The 14,052-nt window shown below is 44.5% G+C and overlaps 1 protein-coding gene across 1 annotated transcript; it reads left to right on the forward strand.

Annotated features, from left to right (window-relative positions):
* The first annotated feature begins 4,221 nt into the window (after positions 1-4,221).
* On the forward strand, positions 4,222-5,199 carry LOC102463947 (olfactory receptor 5AP2-like). Its single transcript, XM_006135629.3, has one exon. It carries the CDS (start codon positions 4,222-4,224, stop codon positions 5,197-5,199), a length of 978 nt encoding a protein of 325 aa, XP_006135691.3.
* The last annotated feature ends 8,853 nt before the right edge of the window (positions 5,200-14,052 follow it).

Consider the following 14,052-nt stretch of genomic DNA (forward strand, 5'->3'; position numbering starts at 1 on the left):
GAGTCAGTCTTTATGAAAAGCGTGCTTCTTTTTTTCAAGACACACATTTTCAGTAAAGCACTCCTGGTCAGTCAGTCATCTGTACATGAAAACTAGAGTCCATATTCTGCAAAAAGCAGAACGTCTTCCGTCCGGCTCCGGATCCCTTCCTCTCGCACTATAATCGACGACATTCATCCTTCCCTGACTACAACCTTCTGCTTTCAATTACACCTCAGAAAAGGTAAGTGAAAAATATCGCTGCCAAAGTGAGCGGAGAATTTTGATTGGGCAGAGTTCTAGTTGGGTACACAAAAACTGAAAGTCTGTGTAAGGTCGGGGATCTCAGTGTCCTGCCATGTTAGATTTCCTGCCTATTCATACATCTTTGCATGGTCAAGGCAACATTAAAACATCCATATCTCTGTTGATTCTGGCATCAATATACACGTCGATGCAGATATTCAAAGTGCAAACAGAAGATGTCTGGCCAAAATTTTCAAAGCCCACAACACTCAACTTCCCGATCTAACCCGAATACAAAGAAATGAACAATTTAAACAGAACAGGAAATGAACACTTTATAGTACTAGGCAACTCTGCAAATCTTAGCCTACATCCCAGCTTTCCTTGCTCCAGACAGAAATGTGCGTCATCCATGGAAATATATGAACACCAACGTTTGATTAAAAAAAGAATTAAAATAAAATTGTGCTGACTCTCCCTGGTATATCTGATCTTCCTCCAAATATTTGGGCCATGTTTGATTACCACAAAGTATGATCTTTGCCCTGATGAAGGGCCACATGAGTTCCTCTATGAAAGTCTTTATAGTTTGTTGCTCCATGTATGAGGCGCTGTTCAGAGGAATATTTGATTTGGGTAGCCCAATGTGACCCCTGAATTTAACTAAAATTAGCAGGCTAGTTTCAGAAAAAAATGTTTCAGGATTTACATGCTGGCCTGTAACTCACTCCCTGCATAACATTTAACCTGGTGTGAAAATCACTCATTTGTGGAAGATGTGTGTGTGTGTGTGATTTGTGCAGTGTGTGTAAGACCCATATTCAATATCCCCTGCTTATATTGGACGTTTCCAGTCTCCTATAAGGACACAAACAAGTGCACTGGCCGATAGAATCGTCTCTGAAAAAAAATCTCTCCTGCCGTTCCTCCCTCCTTCTTTCTTCTATTAAAGTGGCTCTTTTAGGTGTAAATAATTCAATGGTCATTGAAATATGGAGTTAAACTTTGTTCTCCCTCAGCCAATGTGTGTGTCTTAACTACCAGGCTAAGAAGTTACCTTTAGACTTGCATCCTAGCCCCATGACTATTTTCCCACCAGGGCTATGTCTACACTGGTGGCTTCTTGTTCAAGAACAAGAACATCTTCAAAAGAAAGCTACCTTCCTCTAGCTGTAGAAAGTGAGTAAGCCTTGCTTCTCTTCCTGTGGCAGGGGCTGTGTGGCCAGTGAATGAAATTTGCTCCAGGGGAGCTACGGCTGAGATTTTAAAACCAGCCAGAGGATTTAGTTACGAGCAACCAGCTCAGAGAGGAAGTAAAACCTGCCTCCGCTTCCATTAAGATAATGGTCAGGAGTGGCTAACAGACACAGAACTATTAAAAAGCCCTGGTCACTCCCAATCATTGTCCCTACCTCCCTTTGCATTGACCCAGCTCATTCACCATGATTGCCTTATGTACCTCAAGGCCTCACCTTTAATGACAATCCAAACAAGCGGACTTAAGGGCATGTCTACACAGCAGGGCTGAAGCCAAAATAAGTGACACAACTTGAGCTAAGTCAAAATAAGTTATTTTGATGCTATCTACACAGCAGGAAGTGCAAGGAAGAGAACCTTCCTCCTCATAATATATGGAAATATACCTATTTCATAGAGCTGGAAAGGACCTTGAGTCCATTCCCCTGCCCTCATAGCAGAACCCCCTTGAGGATTGAACTTACAACACTGAATTTAGTAAACTAATGCTCAAAGCACCAAGCCATCCCTCCCTCCGAGTGGAATCAGAATTACAGGACTCAGAGGAAGAAGTCCTTCAGCTTGACAGTATGTTGATTATGTCGAAATAACTGCTTGTAGAGTAGACATAGATGGACTATGTTATTCTGAAATAACACTGCTATGTAGACATACCCAAAGAGTGTTGTTTTTCTCCAAGGAGTTTGAAATGAGAGAACAATTTTGATTGGTTGTTCAGTCCAGGAGAAATGGAAAGGAGGACAGAAGGTGTGACCCCTTGCCCTATATTCAACATCATAATATTATTAGGATACGATTAATGCATAATTCTGCAGCTCTTTTGTAAGATGGGTCATATGAGGTATCATAGGAAAAGTTATGGTTTGCTAAATTTGATTCTCCTTTGTCTACGAATGTATTGATTTTCACATCTAAAGATGGGAATATTAACTATTTAGTTGCATTTCAGATGTAGTTTCACCTGATAAAGTCCCACTTGGAAATACACTTGCAGTCTAGATAAGTGTTTATAATGGGCCTATTCAGGGTAACGAGCCATTAGGGAAACAACGGTCCTTAGGAAAAGCTTCACTCCTATCTGGTGAGACTTGCTGAGAACACCTCAGAGAGCCCATCATTAAAAGTTGTGAAGATTCTCCAAGACCAGGGGACTGGACCTCGTGTCTCTAGACTCCGTATGGGGATGTCTGTATTTTTCCACACATGGGTCTGCGAGCCATGGTTTGAGACAGAGTCTCCGTCCTATGCGAAAGCTTTATATGAGAGGGCACAATCTCATTGTTTTTCTTCACATGCCATGCAGGAGGACTGCTGGAAAGATCTGAGGACCCAAGGCTCTGGTAGTGGAAGTACCAGACCCAGGCTAACGTGATGTCTCACCTGCGGATGGAAACCCGAGAAACCCAACCAGCCATGAAATTTCAGCTTCTGCCTTGAGAATCTGCCCATTTACGTGTATCACCGTCGGTCAGGGTGAGAAACTGGTTGTGCATTGTCAGTCTAACCAATGTGTTATTCTCAGTCGGTATTTTGGAATATCTGTTGGTAACCTGCTCTGATCTGTTTGCTGTCCACTATAATCTTTTGTTGTTAATAAGCTTGTTTGTAGTATCACCTGAACCAGTGCGCCTTGCCGTGGCGTGTCTGAGTTAAATATTTCAGAGGGGTAGCAGAGTGAGTCTGTAACAGGAACATTGTTTAAAAACAACAAATAGTACCACAGCAACTTAAAGATGAACAAACCACGTAGCTTTCGGGAGCACAACCCACTTCTTCTGGTTAGCACACGTGTGTATGTTCCTCTCCGCACTGACGGAGGTGAGAATCAGGGAACAAAATCCTACTCATACCCCAGCCCAACTCCATCAGAGATCCTAGCAGTGTACACAGGAGGCTATTCCAGGGGTCTCTCTGGGCTGCCCCATTCACACTGATAGTTTAATCCAAATAGATTAATCAAAGCTAGTGTGTGTACCTCCACACAAGCTGGGACTTTCACCTCGCAGGTGCAGGGGAGAAGCACCTGTGGCTGAAATCTAAATCGCTTTCCTTTCAAATGTAATGAATTGCATTGTGTCATCTACCTGGTTTGATATGATGCTGGTATGAGAAAGATATTGCTAAATCCCAGCCTCAAAGATTTTATATAAAGTTAAAGAGAGCTGAAGAGAATCAGATGGGAGAATTCCGTAATGCAGTGGAGTTCCATGCTCTTGGTTCACCTATATTGGCAGCTCAACCCAGTAATTATAGTAATTATAGATTTCCTTTTTAAATTGACAACTTCCAGCGGTGTCTACACTACAAAGTTGGAAAAAGATACGCAAATCGCGAACCACAATTTGTGTATCTTTTTCTGCTTTTCTTCTGGAAGAGACTATTCCAAAAATTGGTGCGTCTACACGGTACCCAATTTTGGAAAAACCTCCTCTTTCAGCAGATCCCTTCTTCCTCATACAATGAGGCTTACAGGGATGGTGAAAGAACGTGTCCACTTTGCCAATTTTTTTTTTTTTCAGAAAAGTGGACGTGTTCCTTGGACGCTGCACAGCTTTTCCTGGATACCTATGATATCCCGGAAAAGAGCTGCAGTCTAGACATAACCTCAGTTTCCTCACTGAGAGATGTAAAGACATGAGGTTGTCTACTCCAGATTAAAGCCAGTCTAACTGACAGCACAGCTGGACTGTGTTAATTCCATCAGTATTTCATGGATTCCTTTTTATCTAGATACAGATAATGGAGAAAGCAGAAGAAAGGAACCAAACGCTCATCTCAGAATTCATCCTTCTAGGATTTGGGAATGACCCTGAAATGCAGCCCCTTCTCTTCCTCGTGTTTCTAGTGATCTACCTTCTGACTTTGGCCGGGAACCTCCTCATCCTTGCGCTAGTTGTGACTGATCAGCACCTTCACACCCCCATGTACTTCTTCCTGGGGAACTTGGCCTGCTTGGAGACCTGCTACAGCTCCACCATCCTGCCCCGGCTGCTGGCCAGTCTCCTGAGTGGAGACAGGAGCCTTTCTGTGAAGGGCTGCATCGTGCAGTTATATTTCTTTGCTGTCATGGCAACTACAGAAAATCTGCTGCTCGCAGCCATGTCGTACGACCGATACCTCGCCATCTGCCACCCCCTCCGCTACGCAGTGCTGATGAACGGCCGGGTTTGCATGAAACTAGTGGTAGGGTCCTGGATAAGCAGCTTTCTGGGCATCGCCATAGTAAATAATTTCTTGTTCCAATTAAGATTCTGTGATTTCAAAGAAATTGACCATTTCTTCTGTGACATTTCCCCCTTGCTAAAGGTCTCCTGCGATGACACCCAGACTCTGCAAATTCTTTCATTTATTGTCGCTGCTGTAGGGACACTTGTGCCCTGTCTACTGACCCTGGCATCCTACGTGTGTATCATCACCGCCATCCTGAGGATCCCGTCCGCCTCCGGGAGGAGAAAGGCCTTTTCCACCTGCTCCTCCCACCTCATTGTGGTGACACTTTACTATGTGACCCTGGTCACTGTCTATGTGGTTCCAACAGCCAGCACTCCCTATGTCCTACAAAAGGTACTCTCGGTCTTCTACACGGTCCTGACTCCCATGATCAACCCCGTCATCTACTGCCTGAGAAACAAGGAGGTGAACGACTCCCTGGAGAAAGCTGTTCATAAGCTGGTTTCTTGCAGCAACAGGCGTGGAATCCAACAAGACAAATTTTAGCACAGAGTAAAATGAAGATGAACTTAAATAGTATCTTAGGCAGGAGCCGCTTGAGTCCTTGTGAAGAGATTACCCCTTCCTTCCTATCCCCATTCACCCCTCTCTTCTCTTCCTTCCTTCCTATCCCCATCCACTCCTCTCTTTCCTTCCTTCCCCATCCACCCACTCATTCCTTCCTTCATTCCTATCCCCATCAATGCCTCTCTTTCCTTCCTAACTGTATCCACCCCTCTTCCTTCCTGCCTTCTTTCCATCTGTCATACATTCAATAAACATTTATTTGCACAAAACTTGATAGTGTAATAAACATTGGTTATCAAACCCTGGCTTTTCTCTAGCAAGGTGACCCAACCCCCACTCACACTACAGACAGGTCTGAACCCCAAACTGTTATTCGTTTGTTGTCCCACCCGAACCAAGCACCTGGGCTTAGAAACTTCTGTCCAAACCTGCAACCGGAGCCTCAACTGCTTGCTGCCCCGCACTGAATAAGGCCTGGGCCTGCTCTGTGTGTTGCTACCCCACCCTGAATAAGGCCTGGGGTTGCTGTGTTTGCTAATGCCCTGTCCTGAATAAGGCCTGGGTCTATATACTGCTACTGCACCCTGCAGAGAGGCGGGGACCCTACACTGTCTTTGTGCTGCTTGGTGCCCTGAACCAGGGCTGGGCTTGGGAACTGCTGCTTGGCCTTTGCATGGGCCTGAGCCCCTAGACCGGGGAGGGGGAAACCTCATTGGGGTCCAGGGGCCGGTGACCGACAGAAAAATCAGTCAGTCAATTTTGCCTCCATTTCTTTCCATGGGGTTATGTTCTGCTCTCCTCTGCATTTGTTGAATATACAGGATCATCATTCCATGCACCCTGTGGTAACAGCCCCTGATGGGTCATTGGGAGGGGTGGGGGTTGTGTGTCTCTCTCTCTCTTTGTAGCTTTCACAGCTGCCTATATTAAAGGCTGCAACTTTTTCTTAGCAGCTGTGGTGATTCCACAGACAGGTATTTCAAGACAGCACTCTGCTTCATTCATCCGAGCATGAACACCAGTGTTCAAATACCTCATGGAGCTCCACATCTTTTGTGTTGTTCTGGCTCTCTTCCACTTCCACTGAAGCTGGTTGTGTTTGTTCTCTACTTAATGAGACCCTCTTTTTTTCAGTGATGCCTCAGAAGAGTAGGCAAACCATGTTGCTGTCACAGTGAGTGGGGAGGTTGGGTTGGGTTGGGTTCTATGCCCATCTGTAGCTGGGTAGAACAGGACATCTGACACCCCCCCCCATTGGACCTCTAAGAGGCTAAAACCCAGCCTGGGGGAGGGTTGGAGCTTTTAAACCCTGAAGCCAGCAGCTGTAGCCAGTATGAGCCAATTAGGGCCCAGCTGAGAGCTGTATAAATAAGGAGGGAGAACAAACCCTCTTGATTTAGCTGGGGAGTAGAAGGGGCCAGACTGCAAGAGAAGCAGGAGGGTTTTTGGGGGGTAGAGCTGGGGTCCTCTGGCCAGGTGAGGTCCCAAGCTGCAGGGCCTGGGACAAGGCCTCAGGGTACCAGGGCTGCAGGGAAGTGGCCAGGGCAGGTGAAGGCAGCAGGTCCCCACCCCCTTGCCAATGCTCAGTCGCCGTGGCTGGTTGCTTCTGAGGCAGGAGTTAGAAGACAACAGGCTGTGGGGCAAGCTGGGCATAGGGACTTGGGGGTACCCAGAGAGAGTGGGGGTACTGTGGAAAGGCAGCTGGGCTGCCACACAGGAGAGATTCCAGTGCTACCCAGATGATTAGCAGAGCTCGTATGGCCAGCAGCAGGTGTTTCTATGGGTGGTGCACATTTGCACATGCCTCTGAGCACATCACAAAATGTATTCCACACAAGAATGGAAAAAAATAGATGGAACATTGTTCTCATCTCCCTCTGTACTATTTTACCAGGTGATTAGAGCAGCACAGTTGGTGCGAAGACCCATATTGATTATCCACCCTTCTCCTCCCTCCTGCCGTAAGCTGTGGGGAAGTCATCAGTCTTCCACCTTGTAAAGAAACACCATAGTCTGTGGAGTCCTCTCCACAGAAGATCTCCCAAGTCTGCTCTATCTTTCTCCTCTCCTGCGTCTCTTCATACGTGCAGCTGTGAAAGAGGCAAATAATCACTGAACCAGGAAATTGAATTCAATCTCCTGCAGACAGCACACATGGGCTACGTCTAGACTACCATGAATTTCTGAAAATGCTTTTAATGGAAAAGTTTTCCGTTAAAAGCATTTTTGGAAAAGCACGTCTAGATTGGCAGGATGTTTTTCCGCAAAAGCACTTTTTGTGGAAAAGCGTCCATGGCCAATCTAGATGCGGTTTTCCACGAAAAAAGCCCCGATCGCCGTTTTCACAATTGGGGCTTTTTTGTGGAAAACAGTACTATGCTGTCTACACTGGCCCTTCTGTGCAAAAGTCTTTCAGAAAAATACTTTTGCCTGAATGGGAGCAGCATAGTATTTCTGGAAAAGCACTGATGATTTTACAGGCGATTGTCAGCGCTTTTCCGGAAATTCAAGTGGCCAGTGTAGACAGCTGGCACGCTTTTCTACAAAATCATCTCATTTTGCGGAAAAACTTGCCAGTCTAGACACAGTGATAGAGTCAAAGAACCATGGAGCTGGAAGAGACCTCAGAAGGTCATCAAGTCCAGCCCTCTACCCAAGGCAGGACCAATCCCAACCAAATCAGCCCAGCCAGGGCTTTGTCAAGCCAGGACATTAAACATCTCTAAGGATGGAGATTCCACACCCTCCCTAGGTAACCTATCCCAGTGCTTCCCCAGTCTCCTATGGAAATAGTTTTTTCCTGATATCCAACCTAAACCTCCCCCACTGCAACTTGAGACCATTGCTCCTCGTTCAGCCATCTGCCCTCACTGAGAACAGCCTCTCTCCATCCTCTTTGGACCACCACCCCCCGAATTAGCATAGCATTTCCACAAAAAGCATTGATTTCTTACAGTAGGAAGTCAGTGCTTTTGAAGAAATTCAAGTGGCCATTGTAGACAGCTGGCAAGTTTTTCCGGAAAAGCGACTGATTTTCCAGAAAAACTGGCCCGTCTAGACACAGCCAAGGTGTGATCCCCATGCCCTATATTCTACATCGTAATTTTATTAGGAGATAATTAATGCATAACTCTGCAGCTTTTTTGCAAGATGGGTCATATCATAGGAAAAGTTATGGTTTGCTGAATTTGATTCTCCTATGTCTACGAATGTATTGATTGTCACATCTAAAGATGGGAACATTGACTATATAGCTGCATTTGAGATGCAGTTTCACCTGATAAAGTCCCACTTGGAAATACGCTTGCAGTCCAGATAACTGTTTATAAAGGGTCTATGCAGGGTAACGAGCCATTAGGGAAACAACGGTCCTTAGGAAAAGCTTCACTCCTCTCTGGTGAGACTTCCTGAGAACACCTCAGAGAGCCCATCATTAAAAGTTGCAAAGACTCTCCAAGGCCAGGGGACCGGGCCCCGTGTCTCTAGACTCCGTATGGGGATATCTGTATTTTTCCACACACGGGTCTGCGAGCCAAGGTTTGAGACAAGAGTCTCCGCCCTATGCGAAAGCTTTATATGAGAGGGCACAATCTCATTGTTTCTTCTTCACAAGCCACGCAGGAGGACTCCTGGAAAGATCTCAGTCACCAACGCTCCGGTAGCTACAAGACCCAGGCTAATGTGATGTCTAACCTGCGGATGGAAACCCGAGAAACCCAACCAGCCATGAAATTGCAGCTTGTGCCGTGAGAATCTGCCCATTTCCTTGTATCACCGTCTGTCAGGGTGAGAAACTGCTTGTGCATTGTCAGTCTAACCAATGTGTTATTGTCAGTCTAACCAATGTGTCGGTATTTTGGAATATCTGCTGGTAACCTGCTCTGATCTGTTTACAGTCCACTATAATCTTTTGTCGTTAATAAACTTGTTTGTAGCTTTGCCTAAACCATTGCACCTTGCCGTGACGTGTCTGGGTTAAATATTTCTCAGGAGTAGAGGAGTGAGTCTGTAACAGGGAAAACTTTTAAAAAACCAACAAATAGTCTAGTAGCACTTTAAAGACTAACAAACCATGTAGATGGGATCATGAGTTTTCGGGGGCACATCCCACTTCCTCTGGTTAGCACAAGTGTGCATGTTCCTCTCCTCGCTGAGGGAGGTGCGAATCAAGGAACAAAATCCTACTGCTCCGTTTTTTCACTAGGTCATGGCAATACAGCTCTGGCGATCTAGGCTGTGAAACTGGTGGTCATCTTGACTAACTTTTCTATGGTTGATTCATACAGGCCCTGGTCAAAGAGCCGGCATATACCTGCAGGCAAATGTGTCCCTACCTGTGTGAATGCTGAAGAAAGGGTAGAAACGGGAGCATTTCTGTAGCTTGCAATGTCAGCACAGTGAGAGAGGCTGGCCAAACAGGTGGGTCAGAGGGTTCAGAGGAACCTCTCTTCCAGGTAGCCCCCAGCGGAATCCATCACTGACATTCCATAGCAATACATGTCTGAGAAAACAAGGAATTGCTCTCAGATGCACAAGATAAGAATGGCCATAGGCATTAATCTCTTGTTGCTATTATTCCAGCTGATCTACACAGCTAATACAACACGTTAGAAGAGATTTTTATTGAGTTCCAAATTGTATGTGCATTAATTGTCTTTAAAATGAGACATCTCCTTTTTGCTGCTTTGGAGTTTTGGTTTCAACATTTCTGCTCTCTCTGTTATTTTAATTTTGGAATCTTCTGTTTTCCATGCTATCCCCTTCAAGGTTTTTCATAACATTGTCCTTGTTATTTCCTAAAAATAAATGTAATCTCTCCCTGTGGGATTATTCCCACCAGGATAAATATACAGGGAGTTATCATCTCATAGGAGGGAGAAATGACCAACCGAAAGAGGCATTAATTTTTGTGAAGGGGAATAAGAAGAAAATACTTCAACTTCTGTAGAATTCAGACATCCAGATATGAACTCTAAGCAATAGTAAAAGAGATTGGAAAAGACATTGTACAAACCATAATCTTATATCCAAATTATATATATTCAATTTAGTGTGTAGTTGGCAATAGATCATCAGTGTGAAAAAAAAGCAGCATAGTTAAAGTGAGGTCATTTGATTTAGAAAAGAAAAATACCTGCTCTTGCATCCATAATGGAAGAAAGAATAGGATTGTTTTGTCATAAGGGTACATCGATTCTGTAATCCTATTTTGGGGTACTAGATGTATTTTGAATGCGTCCACTATTTCAAAATAAAGCAGACATGCAATTTTGCCATCCCCGTAAACCTTGTTCCATGAGGGATAAGGGATGTCTCCAGCTTCCATCCCAGACACATTTCTTAGTCGATTGTACACAGTGAAGCACTAAGATACAACCGGATTTGCTCCGACCCCACAGACAGAGACAATCACCTACAGAATCTTTACAGAGCACTCCTAAAACTGAAACACCCACCTGGAGAAGTGAAAAAACAAGTTGACAGAGCCAAAAAAGAATCCAGATAGGAACTACTTCAAGATGGACCCCAAAGAGAAAACAGAACTCCTCTTGTTGTTACCTACAGTCCACAACTCAGACCCCTCCAACGCATTATACACAACCTACAACCCATCTTGGAAAATGATCCCTCATTCTCAGAGGCCTTGGGAGAAAAACCTATTCTTGCTTACAGACAACCCTCTAACCTGAAATGTATTCTTTCTGATAACCATCCCACGCAACCACCTCATAAGCCTCCAGGAACACAGCCCTGCAGCCAAGAGAGACACCAACTCTGCCCACATATCTATACTAGCAAATTCATAATTGGAGGAAACAACATAAGCCACAGAATCAAAAGGTCATTTGATTGCACATCCAGTAATTTGATCTATGCCATCAAGTGCCAGTAGTGCCCCACTGCTATATACATTGGACAAACTGGACAGTCTCTGTGGGAAAGGATCAATGGACACAAATCAGGTATTTGTAAATGAAACGTACAGAAATCTATTGGGGAACATTTAAACTTTCTAAATCATACTAGGACAATCATGTCACAAACCAGCTCTAGGAGCCAGATCCACAGGAAAGCCTTGGAATTACCGTTCATCCACAAATTCAATTCACATGTTAATGGTCTCAATCATGATGAAGTTTGGCTTGGACACTACCATTGAAGGTGCTAACTGCTCTCTGAGTAGTATCCTTCCTGACATGAAAATCTGATTTTTATCTGCTTTGTTCAAGTACCCATTCTCCAGATACTTTCTGATGCTCTGTCTCCTACCCCCTTCCTTTCCCTCTCTCCCCTTTCACTTCCCCTTCCGCTCTCCTATTTATTTTGAGGAGTCACATCCCAAACTCATAACTGCAGTCATCTAAAGAAGTGGGCTGTGTCCACAAAAGCTCATGATCCCATCTACATGTTTTGTTAGTCTATAAAGTGCTACCAGACCATTTGTTATTTTTTTCGAAATGGTGCGTTAGTTAGAAATTTGGTGTTGTGTAGATGCGCCAAATTTTGAAATAGCCTATCTTGAAAAAGAATCAAAATAAGATATGCAATTTGCATAGCACAAGATGCGTTTGTTATTTTGGGATAAAGGTGCCGGGTGGACACACCCTCAGGGTGAAAAACACGTAGAAGTTGATTTTGCAAAACATGTCAAAGAAAGACCCAATGAACGACTTTGTGTTTTAGAACATAGAAACAGCCAGACCAAAGGGCCAGTTAGCTCAGTATCCTGTATTCCAACAGTGGTCAATGCCAGGTGTCTCTGAGTGCAGGAATAGAACAGGCGTTTATCAAATTACCCATTACCTGTCACTCATTTTCAACTAGACACCATCACTCTATTTACTGCCAAATAACCACACATGGCGCTAACCTTCACTAATTTATCTAGCCTTCTTGGGTCCTTGTGTGTGTGTGTATTTTCTTTTTCACCAAAAGAGTTGCGTTGGTTGTAATATTTTTGAAACAAAAAAAGGCCTCTCTCTTCTCTGTGAACATCTTTTACTGGGTTTCATACTTTGATGTCACTCTGAGCCCAGTGCACTACTGCTACTCTCATTGAAGGCATAATTTACACTGCCATATCCTAAGTTACAGGATGGCTTCCTTTGAATTTTTAAATCATTCTTTCTTGCTATATATCTATGGAGATCCAGCTCTATCAGATAAGCATTAGGAACTTTGAGAGGTCGTCAAGTCCCATCCCCTACCCTCATGGCAGGACCAAGTACCATCCATGACATATTTGCCCCAAATAGCTCCTTCAAGGCTTGAACTCACAATTCAGGGTTTAGCAAGCCACTACGCAAACCACCAAACTATCCCTCCCACTTCCTCTTTTTTTTTCTTCTTCCAGGCCCATTCTCCCTTCTCCATAAGAATAGGCCCCTTATCTCATTTCTATTTCAATGAGTTTTGATATTTAATTTGCTTCCAATTTTTATGGGTTGAATTCCAATCTCAGCTGCACTTGTGCAAATCCTCATGAAACTGATGTAATTCACAGTCATGTTACATAGATCAGGAAACTGCCCGGGTGTAAGCAGAGCACCTTTTGTTGGTCTCTGAGCTCCATCCACCCAACCATAACATTTTTCTTTCAATCTGCTGTTACAGAGGACAGCTGGATAGACCTTCATGCAAAGCTGAGCCTCACTTTGGTTTTTGCCTTGCAGGGTACGTCTGGGTGGTGTCATGGCCATGTAATTCCCTGCCCTGGTAGATCAAGGCACAGTCTTTGACCTTTTGTGTTACAAATAGTTGTGTAGCCTTAGAAGCCCAGACTAGCTGACCAAGCCCAGTTCCGTTTCAGATTCTAGCAGTGTACACAGGTGGCTATTCCAAGGGGCTGCCCTGTTCACACTGCTAATTTAATCCGAATAGATTAATCAGAGCAAGTGCATGTACCTCTACACAAGCCGGGACTATCACCTCCCAGGTGCAGGGGACATGCACCCATGGCTGAAATCTAAATCGCTTTCCTTTCCCCTATAATGAATTTCATTGCATCTTCTACCTGGATTGCTAAGTAACTGGTATAAGAAAGGTATTGCCAAATCCCAGCCTCAAAGTTAAAGAGAGCTGAAGAGAATCAGATGGGAGATTTCTGTAATTCAGTGGAGTTCCATGCTCTTGGTTCACGTATATTGGCTGCTCAACCCAGTAATTCCAGATTTCCTCTTTAAATTGACAACTTCCAGTGGTGTCTACGCTGCAAAGAAAAGTCGGAAAAAGATACACAAATTGCAAACTGCAGTTTGTGTATCTTTTTCCACTTTTCTTTTGGAAGGGGCTTTTCAAAAAGTTGTGCATCGACACGGTGGAAAATCTTCCTCTTTCGGCACATCCCTTCTTCCTCGTACAATGAGGCTTACAGGGATGGCGAACAAACGTGTCTGCTTTTCCAATTTTTTTGGGGGAAAAGCGGATTCATTCCTTAGATGCAACACTGCTTTTACAGGATACCCCTGGACTGGCCCCTGACAGCACCAGTTGTCCCCCTGGATGGACTTGGCTCCTGCACCAGGAAGGCAGGATAAGGGACATCCCAATAGGAGACTGTTGAGGTGGGTGCTTGTGTGGCCTTGGGACTAGCGCATCTGGTTCGCAAATGTAAGGTGGTAAGTTCAAATCTCTCACCAGCCCTGGTCTGCCCCTGCACGACATCTTTTATTCCAGAAGAGCTGCAGTCTACACAGAGTTTCAGTTTCCTTATTGAGGGATGCAGAGACGAGGGGTTATCGACTCCAGATTAAAGCCAGTCTAACTGACAGCACAACCAGACTGTGTTAATTCCATCAGTATTTCATGGATTTCTTTTTCTAGATCCAGATT

This window comes from Pelodiscus sinensis, chromosome 30, assembly GCF_052426305.1.
Source record: "Pelodiscus sinensis isolate ZL-2025 chromosome 30, ASM5242630v1, whole genome shotgun sequence".
NCBI classification, from domain to species: domain Eukaryota; kingdom Metazoa; phylum Chordata; order Testudines; family Trionychidae; genus Pelodiscus; species Pelodiscus sinensis.